The sequence below is a fragment of the Notamacropus eugenii genome, chromosome 5, assembly GCF_028372415.1.
Source record: "Notamacropus eugenii isolate mMacEug1 chromosome 5, mMacEug1.pri_v2, whole genome shotgun sequence".
NCBI classification, from domain to species: domain Eukaryota; kingdom Metazoa; phylum Chordata; class Mammalia; order Diprotodontia; family Macropodidae; genus Notamacropus; species Notamacropus eugenii.
In genome coordinates, this window is record NC_092876.1 from 309,231,606 (window position 1) to 309,250,770 (window position 19,165).

Here is a 19,165-nt window from a genome sequence, read left to right on the forward strand (position 1 = left end):
TAGCAATTATTTAAGCATGTTTCAGGCACATGACAATTGTATATATTAATATGTAAAATGCTTAAAAGATATTAACAATTAGTTTAAGTTTTATGATGCTCTGAAATTCAGGCAACAACTTTATTTTTCTGGTTTCTTCTCATATTTCAAAGTGATTATATCTACATTTCAGCATTCTAGATCATAATATTTTTTAATCAGCCAAAATCTGCCTTCAATCCCACTGACCCAAACACCTTTGTTTCTCACTGACAGCAAAAGAAAAGCAAAACCTCCATTACAAACATTCTGTAAGCAGGTAAAACAAACTTCCATATTGGCCATGTCAGATAAAAAATATATATCTCATTCTCACTCTGAGTCCTTCATCTCTCTATCAGGAAGTGAATAACATTGTTGTCATTAATCCTCTGGAATCATGGATCAGGGTTTTTAATTCCTTCAAAGTTGTTTGCCTTTACCATACTATTATCTTTACATCACTTTTCTCGTAGTTCTGCTATTTCACTGCATTGATTCAAGTAAGTCTTCCCAGGTTGCCCTGAAACCATCCCCTTCATCATTTCTTACACCACAGTAGTATTTCGTTGCATTTCTATACTTGTTGAGCCTTTCCCCAATTTATGGGCACCCCCTCAGATTAACATACTTTTCTACCTCAAAAAGAACTATAACTATTTTTTTACATCCTTAGGGCTTATTTTGTTTTGGACTAAGCCCTCCAGTAATTAACCCTTTCTTTAATTCCCCCTTCTCTCTTCTCTTTTCCCTTCTACTTCCCTGTTAAATGAGACGCATTTCTGAATTCAGCTCTGTGTATGTGCATGTGCATATAGATATGTGTGCGTGTGTGTGTGTGTGTGTGTTCTTCTCTCCTTTGGCCAATTTAGATGAGAGCAAAGTTCAAGTCTCAGCTGTTCTTGAGTACTCTCACCTCATTATTTGTGGGGATGTCTACTTGTGTATCTTTATTCTTTTCCCTTATCTTCTTTCATCTCCCTTTCCATTCTTTTTTTTAAAAAGATGATCAAGATACAACAAAACCACTCCAAGGCCTACTGTCTAAATACACTCCCTCTGCATCCCCTGAAGATAATAGAGTTCATAAGAGTATCATTTCCCCATAGTAGAATATAAGCAATTTGTTCTTGTTTATTCTTTTATCATTATTCGTTTGCCTTTTTATATTTCTTTTAACTCCTATGTTTGAACTTCAAAGTTGCTATTCACCTCTGGTCTTTTCATCAGGAATGCTTAGAAGTCCTCCATTTCATTAAAGATCCATTTTTTTCCCCTCTAGGATTATACTTAGTTTTCCCAGGAAGTAATACTTAGTTTTTCTGGGAAGTAATTCTTATGCCTATACCCTATGTATTTTGGAATATGATAATCCAAGCTTTCCATTCCTTTATAATGGTCACAGCCTCTCTTCTGGTGTGTTCTGTGCACTTTGAGCTGCACACTTGGCTTCACCCCTGGTGTTCTCAGACCTCTCTGACTGTCTCCCTGTGCTGACCTGGGTAGGAAAAGCGACTCATTGTGACTTTTTCCGAATTTTCCTATCAGGACTCAGTCTGGTTTGTTTTCTAGATCTTCTTGGAGAAATTTTGTGGTGAAAGTTTCTTGCTGAAATGTTTTCTACTCTTCCACCATCTTGACTCCTATATGTTATTATATGTACATTCTTAAATATGCAAAAGTGAAATAATGTCTGTATTAAATCATGAAATTTTGGCAAGTCATTATAGTACCATATAATACAATGCAATCATATTTATATTGTGAGTCATATAGTGCACACTACCAAATTATCAGTTACAAACCAATTCAAAATGTCATCATTTTTAAAAGTCATTTATTTTTATACAAATAAAAATCTCACATTTTGGATTTCAAGTAATATACCTTCCTTCTTTCCAAGGGAAGTTATTACAACATGAAAACTGGTCAAATTGAATGTCATAGGGCAATCATACTATAAAATTGTGGTTCATTTTGGAGGTGATCTAAAACCATGTAGAGTCTCCTGAATCAAATGCTATAAAATTCAGCCTTTTGTAGTTTCCATATGTCAGTTTCTGATCATGGTATTCATTTGAAATATCCTTAAGCCTTCAAATATTGAAAACTTGATAATGGATGGTCTTTGGAGTAATGTTAATTTCAGTTGACCCCCTGCACCTTCAAAGTCCTGCACTTTCTCCTCTTTTTCTATTATCTTGGGAGTTTTTTCTAGTTTTCTGCTACCTCTCTAGAGAGAATGTGTGGAGAGTATGGGCAATCAAGCAGCACAGTAGATAGAGTGGTGGACCTAGAGTCAGAAAGACTCATCTTCCTTTGTGTATATCTAGCCTCAGATACTTACTGACTGTGTGATCCTGGGCAAGTCATTTACCCCTGTTTGCCTCAGTTTCTTCATCTGTAAAATGAGCTGGGGGAGGAAAAAACAAACCATTCCAGTATGTCTGCCAAGAAAACCCTGAATAGGATCATGAAGAGTTAGACATGACTGAAAAACACAGAACAATAGTAGAGTATATAAATCCACCACATTTTTAGGGTTTTTAATAAGCCCTAATACTTTCATAAGTTTGTCTCTTCTCTCTAAATAAGAAAGTTATCACCATAACAATACAATCAATACCATTTTAAAAATACTGTTGTTCAACTTCTGGGAGCCAAAATAGCAAAAGTAAGTAGAAAATCACTGTATCTCTCCCATATTCACCTCCAAATAAAATAGCACCCCAAAACAAGTCTTGGAACAGCAGAACTAGCAAAAAGATGAGATGAAATAATCTTTTAGTCCAAGAAACTTGTAAGATTGACAAAAAAGTCTATCTCACTCTGGTAAAAGGGGAGTACATTTCAGTACAGGAAGCATCCCAACAAGCCCCACCTCAGCAAACCAGTGAGAGATCTTGAGCACCAATGTGGTGGAGCCAACAAATGCCAACAGCAGGACCTCCCATATACCTTAGCATAACCAGGGGAACCAGTTGACTCCAATTCCAAAAGCAACCCCATGCTTCTGTGTAGTCCCGTACAAACAGGCATCCTCTAGCAGCCAGACCTCCACATGCTTCAGTATATAGCCTGGGGAAAATGCACAGGATCCCAGCTCAGTACCAGGTAAGCTGCCAGACCCTTAGGGCCTCCAACAGTGCCAGCCACATCCTCATTCACCCCCTTAGCACAGCACCAGACACAAGGGTCCCCAAGGGGTCTCAGGGCAACATCAGTGTAGCATCAGGTAAACAGCCAGAGCTTGCAGCCACTAGCACAGGAAATCTTCTACCCTAAATACAGAGCTCAAATTTAAAAGAAAGGGAAAAGGCAAAAAAAAAAAGATGAACAAAAAAGAATCTGATCATACAAAGTTATTATGTGAGAGGGAAGACCAAGATACAAAGACAGAAGAGGACAACAGTGTAAGAACTCCTATGGGCAAAAGTCCAAAGAATAATGGAAAGTGATCTCAAGCCCAGAAAGAACTCACAGAAGAGCTCAAAAAGGAGTTTAAAAATCATATGAGAGAAGTAGAAGAAAAATGGCAAAAGAAATGAGAGTGATGCAAGAAAATTATGAAAAAAAAAAAGAATCAACAGCAAGGAAAACTGCTTAAAAAGTAGAACTGGCCAAATGGAAAAGGAGATACAAAAATCCCCTGAGGGAAACAACTCTTTAAGTAGTACAACTGACCAAATGGAAAAGAAAGTACAAAAGCCACCTGAGGAAAATAATTCCTTAAAAGTTGGAATTGAGCAAGTGGAAGCTAATAACTCCATAAGACATCAAGAATAAATCAAACAAATTCAAAAGTTTGAAAAAAAGGGAAGAAAATGTAAAATACCTGATGGGAAAAACAACTGACCTGGAAAATAGATCCAGGAAAGAATATCAGAACCATTGGACTACCTGAAAGCCATAATCAAAAGGGCACATGGACAGCATCTTTCTAGAAATTATCAAGGAAGTCCTAGAACCAGGGGATAAAACAGACATTGAAAAAAATCCACCAGTCACCTCAGGAAATAATACCAAAGTAAAAACTCCAAGGAACATCATAGCCAAATTTCAGAATTAGCTGGTTAAGGAAAAAAATAATACTACAAGTGGTCAGAAAGAAATAATTCAAATATCAGGGAGTCACAATCAGGATTACACAGGACTTGGCAGCTGCAATATCAAAGTATCAGAGGTAATGGAATATGATAATTCAGAAGGCAAAGATGCTAGGACTACAACCAAGAATCACCTAACTGGAGAAATTAAGCATAACACTTCAAGGGAAAAAAAGTGATCATTCAATTAAACAGAAGGATTTCAAGCATGCATAAGAAGACCACAACTAAACCAAGAATTGAACTTCCAATATCATGACCCAAAAAACACAAACAGATTAAAAGGGGAGAAACAAACATAAGGAATTCGATAGAGCTAAACTATTTACTTCTCTATTCAGGAAGATGGTACTTGTAATTCTTAAAAATTATACCACTAATCATTCAGCTAGAAGGAATATACGTAGAGGGTATGGATATAAGGTGAATTTGAGGGAATGACATAAAAACAATTAAGGGATGGGAAAGAGAAGTACAATGGATGAAGAAGGAAAGGAGAGGTAGAATGATGTAAATTATTTCACAAGAAGAGTCATGAAAGACTTATTACAGTAAAGGGGAAGATAGGATGGTGGGTGGTGAGCATCACTTGAACCTTACAGTCATCAGTATTAGCTCAAAGAGTGAATCATATACATGATCAGTTGAATATAGAAATCTCTTACCTAATAGGGAAATAGGAGGGGAGGAGATCAAGTAAGGTGTGTGTGCAGCGAACTGATAGAAGGGAAGGCAGATCAGGGAAGGTGATAGAAGCAAAAGGAAAGAACAAAGGAAAGAGGACAGACAGGAGGAAGAATAGGATGAAGGGAACTACACAAGCAGTAGTCATAACTGTGAACGTGAATGGGATGAACTCTCCCATACAACAGAAGTGGATAACAGAGTAGATAAAAAAACCAGAATCCTACAATATGTTGTTTACAAGAAACTTGAAGCAGAGAGACACACACAAAGTAAAGGTAAGGGTCTGGAGCAGAATTTATTATGCTTCAGGTGAAGTTAAGAAAAAAAAGGCAGGGGTAGCAATCCTGATCTCAGACAAAATAAAATAAAAAATAAACCTATTTTTAAAAGATAAGGAAGGAAACTACATCTTGCAAAAAGGTGGTGGTTATTGTCCTTTCTTTCTCAAAGAGGATCAAAATTACACATCACCATGATAAAGTGAAATTTCAGTTTGTCCGACTGTTGATCAGACCAATATGAGCTTGGAATGCCCTACCACAGGTTGGACACAGATAGTCCATGCGAATATTTGGGGTGGATACTCCAAATTTGTGCATCCTATGTTTACTTTGTGCTGTCTCAATTCTGCTTTGCTCATAGAGCACAGCACCCCTTCTGATGTGGGCATGCCATGCTGAGCATACCCATGCTAAAAGGTACCATAGACAATGAAGCAATATCAGTACTAAATATAATGGTATAGCATCCAGATTCTTAAAGGGGAAGTTAAATCATTTACAGGAAAAAATGGACAGCAAAACTATACTTGTGGGGGACCTCAACTCTCTCCTCTCAGAACTCAATAAATCCAACCAAAAAATAAACAAGAACCTAAGGAGGCAAATAGAATATTAGAAAAATTAGATAAGACAGACCTTTGGCATGATTTAGACATAAAGGGTCACACCATAAGCAACTTAAAAAAGCAAGGAATAGTTTGTCAGATCTATGGGGAGGGGAAGAATTCATGACCAAACAAGAGATAGAGACCATTCCAAAAATGTAAAATAGGTAATTTTGATTATATTAAATTAAATAGCATTTGTACAAACAAAACCAATGCAACCAAGATCAGAAGGAAAGCAGAAAGCTGGGAAACAATCTTTACAGCAATTGACTCTGATAAAGGCCTCATTTCTCAAATATATAAAGAACTGAGTCAAATTGCAAGAAAATAAGCCATTCCCCAATTATTAATTAGTCAAAGGATATGAACAGGCAGTTTTCAGATGAAGAAATCAAAACTATCTATAGGCATATCAAGAATCACTTTTGATCACAAAAATTCAAATTAAAACAACTCTGAGGTACCATCTATCAGATTGGCTAATATAACAAAAAAAAAATGATAAATGTTGGGGAGGATGTGGAAAAACTGGGACACTAATGCACTGTTGGTGGAGTTGTGAACTGATCCAACCATTCTGGAGAGCAATTTGGAACTATGTCCAAAGGGCAACCAAACTGTGCATTTACCCTTTGAACCAGCAATACCACTACTAGGTTTGTATCCCAAAGAGATCATAAAAAAGTGAAGGACCTACACGTACAAAAAGATTTATGGCAACCCTTTTTATGGTGGCAAAATATTGGAAATTTAGGGAATATTCACCAATTGGGAAATGACTGAACAAGCTGTGGTATGTGAATATAATGGAATACTATTGCCCAATAAGAAATGTTGAACAGGCAGATCTCAGAAAAGCCTGGAAAGACTTGTAGGAACTGATGCAAATGAAATGAGCAGAATCAGAAAAAAACATTGTACACAGTATCAGCAACATTACGTGATGATCAATTATGAATAACTCAACTCTTCTAAGCAACACAATGATTCAAGACAAGTACAAAGGACTCCGGAAGGAAAATGCTCTCCATATCCAGATAAAGAAATGATGGGTCTGAATACTGATTGAAACATATTTCTTTCACTTTATTCTTTCTCAAGTTTTTTTTCCCTTTTGATCTTTTTCTTCTTTCACAACTGTGACCAGTTTGGAAATATGTTTTACATAATAGTACATGTATAAACTATGTCAAATTGCCTACCATTTTCAGAAGAGGGAGAAAGGGAGAGAGGGAGAAAATTTTGGAACTCAAAATCTTGTAAAAATTTTCTTGTTATGCTACTGGGAAAACAGTATTAAAATTTTTTTAAAAAAGAAAAAAGTTATATAAAGCAATTTAAAAAAAATAAAATGGTATCATTCAGATCTTTAGTTATGTAAGTTACTAGTTACCAAGATCTTTTTGGGAACTAAAAGTTTCTGTTGACATCACCATACTAGTGATCCTAATTTGTAAAATGAGAGGAATAGACTTATTGATCCTCTAGCTCCAAATCTATAGGTCTATAACTTAGTGTTAACCATGTCATAAACTGGCTCCCTCACTGAACATCTTGATAACTTACTTAATGACCAAAAAAATCAATGTGTCTCCTAAATTACTTTGCTGACAATCAAGTAATAAGTTTCTTGTTTGTTACCTTACAGGATCTGCCCAAATGTTTTATCTGTTCACAATCAGTCAATAATTATAAATCCTTGGGTATGTTTCAGTCATTTTTTCTTCAACTGAAGCAGTGATGACAGCATCTGATTGAGACAGAGAGATGAGGAATTCATAGGTCTGGTGAAGTTTCTAAGCTTTATGAGCCATGAAATCCTTCAGCATGATTGTCTTTAAGCAGTCATTGTAACCTAAAAAATATTTTTTCCTATTTACATAGAAAAGCAATTTTTAATATTTGTCTTTTAAAATTTTGAGTTCCAAATTCTCTTTCTCTTTCATCTCTTCCTTTTATGAAACATAAAACTGCTGAATAAAAATACCCTGTATTTCCAATCACAGCCAATCTGCCATTTGGGTACATATTCATATGTCAGATGATGACTGTTTCTTAGTCAGCCCAGCTAGAAATGAGTAAAGAGCAGGACCTCTCTGCACACCAGATGCTACATCCAAGTGGAGCCTTCCTGGATAAAAGCATTATCAAAATAAAGTTAAATATTGACATTTCCTGATATGTGAAATGCCATTCCCTGCCTTGTCTTCTCTTTAAAGTGGGTTTTAAGAGACTGTGTTGTTTTCAAAACCGGAAAGCTTATTTGCTCTTTAAAGCAGTTTTGCTTATTTGAGAATTCCTCCAATTCATCAAACTTGGAAACACATATTTTAAGCCCTAGTTAAGCTGTCATTTCAGTTGCAAACCAACATATGTTTTCAAGAGAATGATATAAATCTAAATTAGATTTAATGACGTCCTCAAGTAAGAACAAGAAATTAATACGCATGAAGGATGGTGACATTTGAAATTCTAGAATCTTTCATCATTTTGGAAAAATCAAACCTCAGATTGAGATAGAAACTAATAATGATTTTTTTTAACTTCACTGCGAGTTTTCTACTTAAGAATCAGAATTTTAGAGGTTTTTTAGTGGTGCACATTGAGAGGATGCAGATCAATTGGGGGATGGCTGAATAAGTTGGGATATAAAATTGTGATGGTATACTACTATACTATAAGGAATGATGAGCAGGATACTTTCAGAAAAACCTGGAAAGATTTACATAAACTGATACCAAGTGAAATGAGTTGAACCAGGAGAATATTGTACACAGTAACAGCAATATTGCATGATGATCAACTGTGAATGACTTAGCTATTCTCAGCAATGTAATGATTCAGATAATTCCAAAAGACTCACGATGAAAAATGCCATCCACCTCTAGAGAAAGAATTCATAGAGCTTGAATAAAGAACAAAGTGTACTTTTTTTACTTTATTTTTCCTGGGTTTTATTTTGTTTTTTGGTGTGTGTTTTCTTTCACAACATGACTAATATGGAAATATGTTTACATGACTGCACATGTATGACCTATAGCAAATTGTTATAAAAAGCAAATTGCTTTCTCAGTGAGGGGGTAGGGGGAAAGGGAGGAAGGGAGAGAATTTAGAATTCAAAAAATTTTTTAAATATTAAAATTTATTTTTACATGAAATTGGGAATAATAAAATATTAAATATATATGTATTAAATATGTATTATGTATGTATTGTATATATACACACATGTATACATATATGTGCATATGTATATAAGTTTACAAACTGCAGAGAACTTTTACATCTTTTTTTCTGAACTTAAAATCAGTAAATAAAAAAAGTTTTCTTATTTTTCTTTTGTAGAATCCACACCCAGGACTATTTGCTGTGAAGCCACTGATGACCTATTCAGAAGTAACAACTGATTATCACCTGTGTACGCATCCAAAATATGTATTCACCAAAGAATGTCATAAAGGATCCAGTGTTCCCATTACACAGAAGAAATTTCTAACTCGAAAGGTAATGCCATTGCCACAGATTGATTGACAGATATCCTCAAGGTATGATGAATTGGGAAGCTGATCTCAGATGGCATACAGATAGACTTACTGGGAGGTAAAGGGTTGTGAATATGAGGTGGGTAAGTTAGGTTGCCCTTGAGGGTGATTATGCTAATAGCTTGTGATAAATTCCAAGGTTTTCTTGTACATAAAATTAGTACATAATGGAGTAGGACTAGGGCTGGATATGGAAAAAAGATCATCCTTGCTGCCTTCGGGAAATACCACTTTCAGCTTCACCTTGCCATTCTCAACCTCTTGCTTCCTTTTTCCTTTCAATACCTCCCCTATTTTAATCAGATTTCACATCTATAAAAACTTAAGTCATAGGCTTAGCCTATCTCTACAAAATTTCCAGCCCCAGAGCCTTATCATATTATGGAGGTAATTGTGGTAATCCTTGGCTTTGCTAGAGGAGCACAAACTCTTACAGACTCTTATCATATTAGGAACGCTTAAAGCATGGTCTTAGCACAGATTTAGTCAGATCTTCAGAAACCAACCTGGCTAAGTATAGAAAGGTTCCCATAAAGAGGAATACATGGCTGCTTGCAAGTTATCTCCTCTCTTGTGCAGACAAGATATTAACAGGATAAAGTGGAGATAATCTCAGAGAAAAGGCATGAGGCTTGGGAAAGGCTTCTTGCAGAAGGTAAGACTTCAACTGACACTTAAAGGGAAGTACATAGTTTTAACTGGTGGCAGCATATAACAAATGGTGGAATACACATGGAAAAAATGACTTTAAGGGTAGGCATGATCATAAAAGGAGATGGTTTACTTTTATAGGTAGGGCAGGGGATAGCAGATAGGGTAATTGGTGCACTTTTTAAAGTAATCCACAAAATATTAAAGGAGAAAATACGTTACAGCATAGATTCTTTGTGAAGGATTTACGAAAGGGCATGGACAAGAATCACACAGTACAAAAAAAGAATGATTGGATTGTAATCTGGTGACAGGAGTGTTTACATTAATAAGGTTGTATGACCCCCAAATTCTAATCCACTGTGAAACAAAAGGACACTGAGGCACTCACATTTACAATTTATTTGGGAGTCAGGGGGTCCTTAGTTAATTGGGTCCAAGATCTTCCTCATGATCCGGGACCCCTCTCCTTGGGTGCTAGCTATTTACATACACTTGGGAGAGTGCTAAAAATAGAATGAGACAGTATAATTTTATGTTTGGTTAACACCAGAAGTGAGGGAAATTCTATCTATGAATGGTTGAGGGGCACGTCCATCAATCATAACCACTTTGTCAACAGTCCTTTGAGTCATTAACTGCAGATTTTTTCCCAGTAAATGCATTCCACCTGTTACCTCAGTAGAAGTTCTCATAGGAAATCAAACATCTGATGCTTTGGTCAATGGTATCCTACGAAATAAGGAAGTAGTGTTTGAAAGCAAAGGTCACATTGGAGCAGTGACAGTCATTCACAGGGGTTAAGGGTGTTGATGCTGCAATAAACAAACTTCCAGCGTAAATGTAATGTGCTTTTCTATAAGAGACGATTATACTGTTTTATCCTGTAATCTACAATTAATACATAATGTCAATATCTCTAATACATAATAGGTCATTTGGTCCTAACATGTAAAACTGATCCATAACTAACTTAAACCTAATTCTGCTCTGCTTAATTCACTAAAACAATCACTGACATCCATCAAATTACAATTAAATAGGTAAATGCTAATTAAATTTGACTAGGGGGTATCAAAATTATCTTCACAACTGCAAAGGGATAATCTATCAAGAATCAATTTTGGACTCAGCATTATTCCAGAGTTTACTACTTACTACTTGTGTTATCTTGGATAAGTCATCTCACTTCCTCTGGTCTCAATTTCTTTATCTGTAACATAAAGACATTAGACTAAATGACCCCAAAGTCCTTTCTAGCACTGACTCTGTAAATGTCCTGCACATCAAATGTTAATTCACCTGAAAAGTTATAACACATTCATAGGGTCTTAAGATCATAGGACTAAAAGTTGAAAGAGACCTCAGAAATCATCTAGTTTTTTAATTTTATAAATGAGAAAACTGAGGTCAAGCAGTAAAGTATATTGCTCAAATTTATACTGGTAGTAAGTAGAAAAGTCAAAATTTGAGTCCAGGTCTCCTGACCCCAAACCAGAGCTCCTTCTGCTATATTACGCTGCACCTATCCTTCTAACTTAGATTATGAAAAATAGATCTGACAACTTAACCATGGAACAAAATTTCATTTCCACCTAGAAATTTGTAGTCAGATGCCTTTGATTATGCAAGCTTCCTGCAAACCACCTTCCTATTATTTGATTGTGCATGCTTGGGAAAGATGTTTGGACTGTATGGCTCTGTCAGGACCCCTTTTTTTCTGAGATGTGTCTTGCATAGGAAACACCCAAATTTCTAGCAGAATCACATTTAGGTTGGGTGTATAAGTGGGTTTATAGAATCTTAGATTTGAAAAGACCTTATAAGCCATCAAGACCAATTTGTTAATTCAGTGGTTTCCAAACCTTATATATTGTTGTCCCCTCTTTTTAAAAATAAAATTATCATAACCCCTAATACTTTTCATAAAACAACCTATGTAAATAATTTTCTAAAATTATATTTTATTCAAATATAGTTAAGACTTTATTATAATTTTAAGAAAAATCACAAACAAGTCTTAAAATATAATAAAAATATAATATAATATATTAAAATATAATAAAAACATGCAGGTATTTATTAATTACATCTAGATGGGCTTATTCTTCATTACAGTTTCTCAAAACATTGTATCACCAATGATATCATTTGTGTTTCTTTTTCATTACTAATAGAAATTCATAAAATGTCTCTGAAAGCAAATATAACAGAAAACCCCATTTCATATGCATTATTAATGGTAGTTTAGTTTGTATCACTTTGGTAAGCCATATAGTTCTTTGTTCACCAATAACAACATCAGCTTAAGATTTTCAAGCTCAAACAGCTGTTCCAGTGTGCTATTTATATTGCAAGTCAAGCCTATTAATTTGTTCTTGTTCAGGCAGTGTATGTCCAAATGTATTATCTTTGTCTCTGGCAAATGAATTCCTTATCCATTCATATTTAGAAATACCAAGATTTTAAATGAGGATTTCTTCAATAGATTCGTCAAGCGGGGTTTTTTTTTTGGTATTTAATTTGCAGAATAAGTATTCTTTAAATTGGGAGACTTATCAAGCCTATTTTGAAATTTTATTATCCATAACACTAAATTTTTCATAAATACAGTCATTTATCTGCTTCAGAGTATTTAAGAATATTGCATCAACTTAACTAGAGAAATTTTTTCAAAAATTTCCATCACACAAATTTTAGGATGAAATTCTTTTGATAAAAATGAATTCTTTCCCTTAAGGGGAATGATGGTAGAGGGGAGATATGTTCAGCAGTTTAAGAGAGACTAAAGATGAAAGAGGGTGTGGCTTGCGGAACAGTCTCACAAAGGAAATTAGAGGAGTGATGACGGAGGGCACAGCCTCTCAGCATAAAATCTTTATCCTCTGAGACTAAGACCAAAGAAGAGAGAATATTTGGGTGAAGATATGAAGGATGGAGGTGAAAGTTCATAATCAATCTTAGACTTATTGGTAAGGTAGGGGGTGAGGTCCTGCACAGAAAGAATGGGGTGCCATATACACATATAAATATGTCTATACACACATTATATATTATATATATGAATGCATGCATACAAATAAACAAATATAAATACATATATGTGCGTATACATACACACATATATGTATATATTTCACAGACGCCAGGTTAAAAACTCCTGCTCTACGTTCCATGGAGCAGTAGTCCAGGGCACCCCAGTTTCCATACATATATATGTGTATGAGTATATTTTGATTTCCTCTTAATCTTATATATTTCATGTATTTAAAAATTTATACTAAGACAGAGTCCATGATACCAAGAAGATTAGGCACGCCCGATGTAAATAAATCACAGAGAAGATTTGAAATAGCCTCTGGAGAGAGGGATGAGGCAATAGTTTAGACAAAGCTAAGTTAATAGAATAGGCAGCTGGAGGCATACACACAGAGTACTGGATCTGGACTCAGGAAGACCTGAGTTCAAATCTCTGCCTCAGACACTTAACCCGCTATGTGACCCTGGACAAGTCACTTCTGTTTGCCTTGATTTCCTCATCTGCAAAATGTGAATAATCATAGCACTTACTTCCCATGGTGGTTGTGAGGATAAAATGAGATAATATTTATAAAGCACTTTGCAAAGCACTATACAAATGCTAGTTATTAATAGAGGACAAATAAAATAATTGACTCACAGAAAGTAGGGTCCTGTTGAAATCAGATGACATGAATTTGTAGTAATATGTGATCAGCATGGTTTCATGAATTTTTCCAGTAGGTTCTGTGGTAGGAGGGTAGGAATGAAGAAGGCAGATGGTAAAGGTGACCCAGGGCGGAAAGAGCAGAAGGACCAGGAACCTAGGAATTCAAGAGTAAAGGTTGAACTGGCAAAGACTCTGAAGAGAGGAAAGGGTAGCCAGAACAGAAGCTCACAGTGATCTGAAGGCTAGGGAGAACTGCTCTTAATTAAATGGATTAAGGTGAAATGTATTCTATTTGTCCATGGCAAATGGGTGAAGTTTCCTTTCCTAATATAAGAGAGCCTCAGCCACAAGTTGGTCTTCATTTTTCTGATGGAACAGTACGTCTTCATCAGTTTTTCTGCTGACAAGTCCATTCCTTGTCCCCTACCTGAGGAACTAACCCTAGGTAGGCTGCCCAGATGGCAGCCCGAGAGGTATGCAAATAACTAGCTCACCATGGCAACAACTCGATGGGAGAGGCAAGCCAAGTTTACATTCATCATTCCAGAATCTTTCTAGACCAGCAAAGAACTCTAAACAATTGACTTGTCTTAATAAGGCAATAGCCACCAGGTTGGAAAGATCTGGGACCTAGCAATGAGCTGGTTTATTTTCTCAGCAATTTCAGTTCATTTTAAATGTCTGTTTATCTTATTTTAACAATAATGTATTGACAGTAATCACATCTAATTATTAATAGCCTATTCTGTTCTTTAACCTGAGGAGATGTTGACTGTATGGATAATAAAACATGAAAAATCCTGCTCTATGGATCCTTTAGATTATAAATTTATCAAGGATCAGAGAGTGTCATTTTTGTTTTTATATTACAGATACCTAGGACAGGACCTGGCATAAGTAGGCACTTAAAATATTTATTGATTAATTGTTAAGTTATTCATTGATTGTACTGTCTCTGGCTAAGAAGACTAAATGAACTTATTTTATTTAGTGCCCATGACAGCTCACTTAAAGATAAAAGAGATTTCCATCAAATTAAGTGAGAAACTTCTGTTTTGCCTTTGTCTTGTGAAATATTTCAAATTCATGTGCTGGCTATCATTATAGGACATTATTCCTGGAGTAATGAACTGGAAAAAATTCAGCCCGCTGGTTCTTTTAACTTTGCCCGACACTTCCACTATAACATCAACTTGTTGGTAAGTAAAAGTTAACATTATACAGCTGTGCCATGTATTATACAATAATTTTTCAAGTTTATGTTTAAACCATACTTTTGCCAGTTTAATCTTATTTGAATGTTATCTAAAGGAATCTTACTGTGTGACTTTTTGTTAAGAAATAAAATTGTACTTTAATTTTTAGTCTTTTGTGGACATCTACATTTTTATAAAGAGCTCATTTTAAAGTGAGGCTCGCTGGTATTTTTCAGCTGTTTTCCGAGTAAAAGTTAAATTGATCATTAGAAACTGTACAGTGACTGTAAACAACCAGGTCACAAAATTTTAGCGAAAATATTCACAATAGTTTCTTAAAATCCATTTATCTTAGATAATCTAGACCAATGGTGCTTAACTTGTAGTTTTTGAGTTGCCAAGGGCCCATGGATAGATTTCGCAGGGTCCTTGAACTTGGATAGAAAAAAAATCTTTATTTTCACTAATCTCTACTTGAAATTTGATAACTCTTTCAGTTATTTAAAAGTATTGTTCTAAGAAGCAATCTGCAGCTTCTACCAGACTGCCAAAGAGGCCCATGACACAAAAAAAGTTAATAATTTACACGATCCCATCCACTAGAAACTTGTCAATTGTCCTCTTACTCTGTGAATGTTCTGTTACATTTTCCCACCATTAGAATTGCGAAATCATTGGATTATTTTGAGTTCCAGTAGCCATAGCACACATTTGTAAAAATGAAAGCCTTTCACAGGTCCAGCCTAGAATGGATAAATTGGGAAATGCTTACCTTAAAAAAGAAGGTTTTTAAGACAACTGCGTAAATTACTAAATAACTTATCTATTCATAGCCCTTCAAAGTCCCTAAGTGCTATCAAAACAGCCTAATTCCTTTTCTTAGGCCGAATCTGTGATGGGACACCACACTAAGTTTTTCACCTTGTCACATTTATATGTATAGCAAAATAAGTACTTTATTAACAGATATGATTGAAATCATTTATACTGTCATCTTCCTTAGCTACCGCTGATTATATCTTTTCCCCTAGATGATGTGGCTGATACCAAGTCTTAAAGGTTGTAGCTTTCACAGCACGGTGTTATAGAAAGACAACTGTATTACTCACATAAACTACTGGGGAAAGATCTCCCTATTTAACAAGAACTACTGGGAATACTGGAAAGTCTTTTAGCAGAAAATAGGCTTAGAACATAATCTAATACCATATGCCACAATAAGCTTCAAAGGACATGCCACCTAAGTATTAAAAAAAATCTCATCATAAAAAATTAGAGAACAGAAGAAGGTGCCTTTCAAAACTCTAGCTAGGGAGCAAACATGGAAATGATCATAAAAAAATAGATAGTTTTGATTACGTAAAATTAAAAGGCTTTTGTAGGAACAAAATGAATGTAGCCAAGAAGAGAAAGGTTAAGTAGGAAAAAAATCATGTCATATAATTATATTAAAAGCCTGTATCCAAATATACAGGGACGATTAGCAAAAAAAAAAGTCATTTTAATAGATAAATGGTCAAAGGGTATGCACAAACGTTTTTCAGGAGAAAAACATGCAGACTGTCAGCAACCATTTAAAAGACTATTCCAGATTGCTTCTAATAAGAGAAATGCAAATTAAAACTTGAAGTTTCATCTCATACCTATTACATTGGCAAAGGTGTAGCATTCAGTGTGTTCCATGCTTACCTTATTCAGAAAATGTATCATTTAATTAAATTAAGTTATGGGGCATTTTAAACTCTTTTGGAGTGGATTTGGGGGAGCTCAATGAACTCTTCTTAGGAGACTTCTATTCTGTCTCTTGGATTTAGACCTTGAGCAAATCATATGAATCCTCTGGGCCTCAATTTTCTTGTCTATAAAATGAAAGGTTGGTTTATATTATTTCTAAAGTCCCTTGAAGCTCTCAAATTTATGACTTTTTTTCAAATCTCAGTAGGATTAAAGACTTACCAAATCAGTTTTACAGCCAAGCTTTTCCCTGGTGTTTCTAATTCTAAGGATTTGGTAAAGTTGCCTCCTTCAAGATAAGCTGGATGAGACTGTAGTGTGCTTGTTTAGAAACTCCCTACATTAAAGCCACGCCCCTGAGTAATTTTTCATATTTGTAGTTCCTTAACTTAATGGTGTAGGATTTTCCCATGTCCTTTACCACAGCTAGTTGTATCTATTTATTGTTAGTCCATTAATTTTATTTGATGACAAGTGCAAAGCCAAATAATTTCTGCAGACATAGCATGGTTCACTTGCAAAATCCAGAGGGAAGAAAAATGTTCAATTCTAAAGAAATTTACTACTTTTTCTTTTAACATATGAGTGCAAAATAGACATTCTTAAATTGTCAATTAACATGAGCTTCACCCTTTTTTGACCCTCTATCAGAGACTATGGAAGGTCACAGAATGTAGATTTTTGTCCTCTTGAAGCTCACTACTAAGTTTGATGCTCCTCTTTAGCATGGAGAAGAGCACAGAAGCATATATATTTGTACTTTGAAGGGAATTTTTAAATCATCTTGTGATCAGATGGATTAGTTTCTAATCCAACTGCCAGTTTTTTTAAAAAATTAAATGGTTTTTCAATTAACAAAAAATTATCTTTTCTTTCTCTTTTGTTGAAAAGAAAAAGAAACACCTTATAACAAAAATGAGTGGTCAAGCAAATAAATTTCCACATTGATCATATCCAAGAAATGTGTGTTGGATAAAATTCAGGACCCTGAATCCATCACCTTACCCATCACCATGGGTAGCATTATCCTTTGGATATTACCCTCTGGCACTTGACTGGTTATTGCTTTACTGAGTTCTTAAATCTTTAAAAGTTTCTTTGTTTTTACAGTGCAAATGTTATTGCATGAACTGTCTGGCCTGGAATCACAAAGAGACTCCTCTTCCCGAGTTCAAATTTGATCTTTTGGGTTTATGACCTTGAGCAAATCACTCATTACTAATTACTTAGCTGTGTGACCCTGGACAAGTCACTTAATTTATTTGCTCTAATTTCCTCATCTCTAAAATGAGCTGGAGAAGGAAACGATAAACCACTTTAGTAGCTTTGCCAAGAAAACCTCAAATGGGATCACAAAAGAGTTGGACAAAACTGAAACAACTCAACAGCAACAAATAATATTATTGGATAAAGAGTTCTGCTGGTCCTGCTCACTTTATTATTCATCATTTTATAAAAGTATGCCCAGGTCTCTTTGAGACTTTCCTTTTCCACATTTCTAATGGTACAGTTGTGTTACAGTATATTCATATAGCTTAATTTGTTCAGCCATGCTCCAGTTGATGAGCATCCACCCTTAGTTTCCAGCTCTGTATTACTACAAAAAGAACTGCTTTTTCTCTTTTCTCTGATCTCTTTGGGGTGGCATTTCCAGGTCAAAGTGTATGCAGAGAACAGTTCTTAGTAACTTTTTGGGCCCAATTCCCAATTTGTTTCTGGAATGACTGGACCAGTTCACCGCTCCACCAACAGAGCATTAATGTGTCTTTTCCCATAGTCCAACCAACATTTGTCATTTTTCCTTTTTTGGTCAGCTTTGCCAATCAGATGGGTGTGGGATTCAGAGTGGTTTTAATTTACATTTTTCTAATTAGCAATCTGCTGCATTTTTTCATATGGCTATAACAGTCTGAATTTCTGCCTTTGAAAATTGCTTGTTCATATCCTTTGACCATGTATAAATTGTAGAATCATCTTTATTGTTAAATATTTTAATTAGTTCCTTACATATCTAGAAAATGAGCTGTTTATCAAAGAATCTTGTTAAAAAAAAATATGTGTCCCAATTACCTGGGACCCAGGTAATTTTAGCTGCATTGGTTTTGTCTTTGGAATAATTTTACATAATCAAAATTATCCATTTTACCCTCTGCAATCCTCTTTGTCCTTTTCTTGACAGTGAAAATTTTTCATGTCCATAAATCTGAAAGGTAATTTCTTTATTGTTCTTCTAACTCATTTATGATGTATCCTTTATGTCTAACTCACGAATCTTTTTGAAACTTAGCTTGCTATACAATATGATATCCAACCCCCTAATTTTTCAGATGAGAAAACTGAGACACAAAGAGGGTAAATAACATGTTCCAGGCCACACAGGTAATAAGTATCCAAGTCAGGAATTTGAATCCCAGCCTTCTGACTCCAAATTCATTACTCTTTTTCTCTATCACTTGGCTTCTCCATGAGAAAATTCAGCAGGCATATGCCAACTGTCTATCACTATTAGAAAGACTTTCAAATGAAAGACGAATGAGATTTATTCTGTGAGCCCCAGAAGGTAGAGTCAGAAGCAATGGGTTGAAGGTGTAAAGAGGCAAATCTAGGCTTACAACTTTCTAATAGTTGAGGCAGTCCAAAAAGTGGAAGAGAAT

The 19,165-nt window shown here is 35.2% G+C and overlaps 1 protein-coding gene across 5 annotated transcripts in view; it reads left to right on the plus strand.

Annotated features, from left to right (window-relative positions):
• Positions 1-19,165, plus strand: part of CFAP221 (cilia and flagella associated protein 221) — a 104,652-nt gene that overhangs the window by 73,998 nt on the left and 11,489 nt on the right. For all 5 annotated transcript variants that reach the window (XM_072613339.1, XM_072613338.1, XM_072613341.1 and 2 more), the window contains 2 exons: positions 9,046-9,204; positions 14,689-14,780. In XM_072613339.1, coding sequence (XP_072469440.1) covers positions 9,046-9,204; positions 14,689-14,780 — 251 coding nt within the window. The remainder of the gene's footprint in view (positions 1-9,045; positions 9,205-14,688; positions 14,781-19,165) is intronic.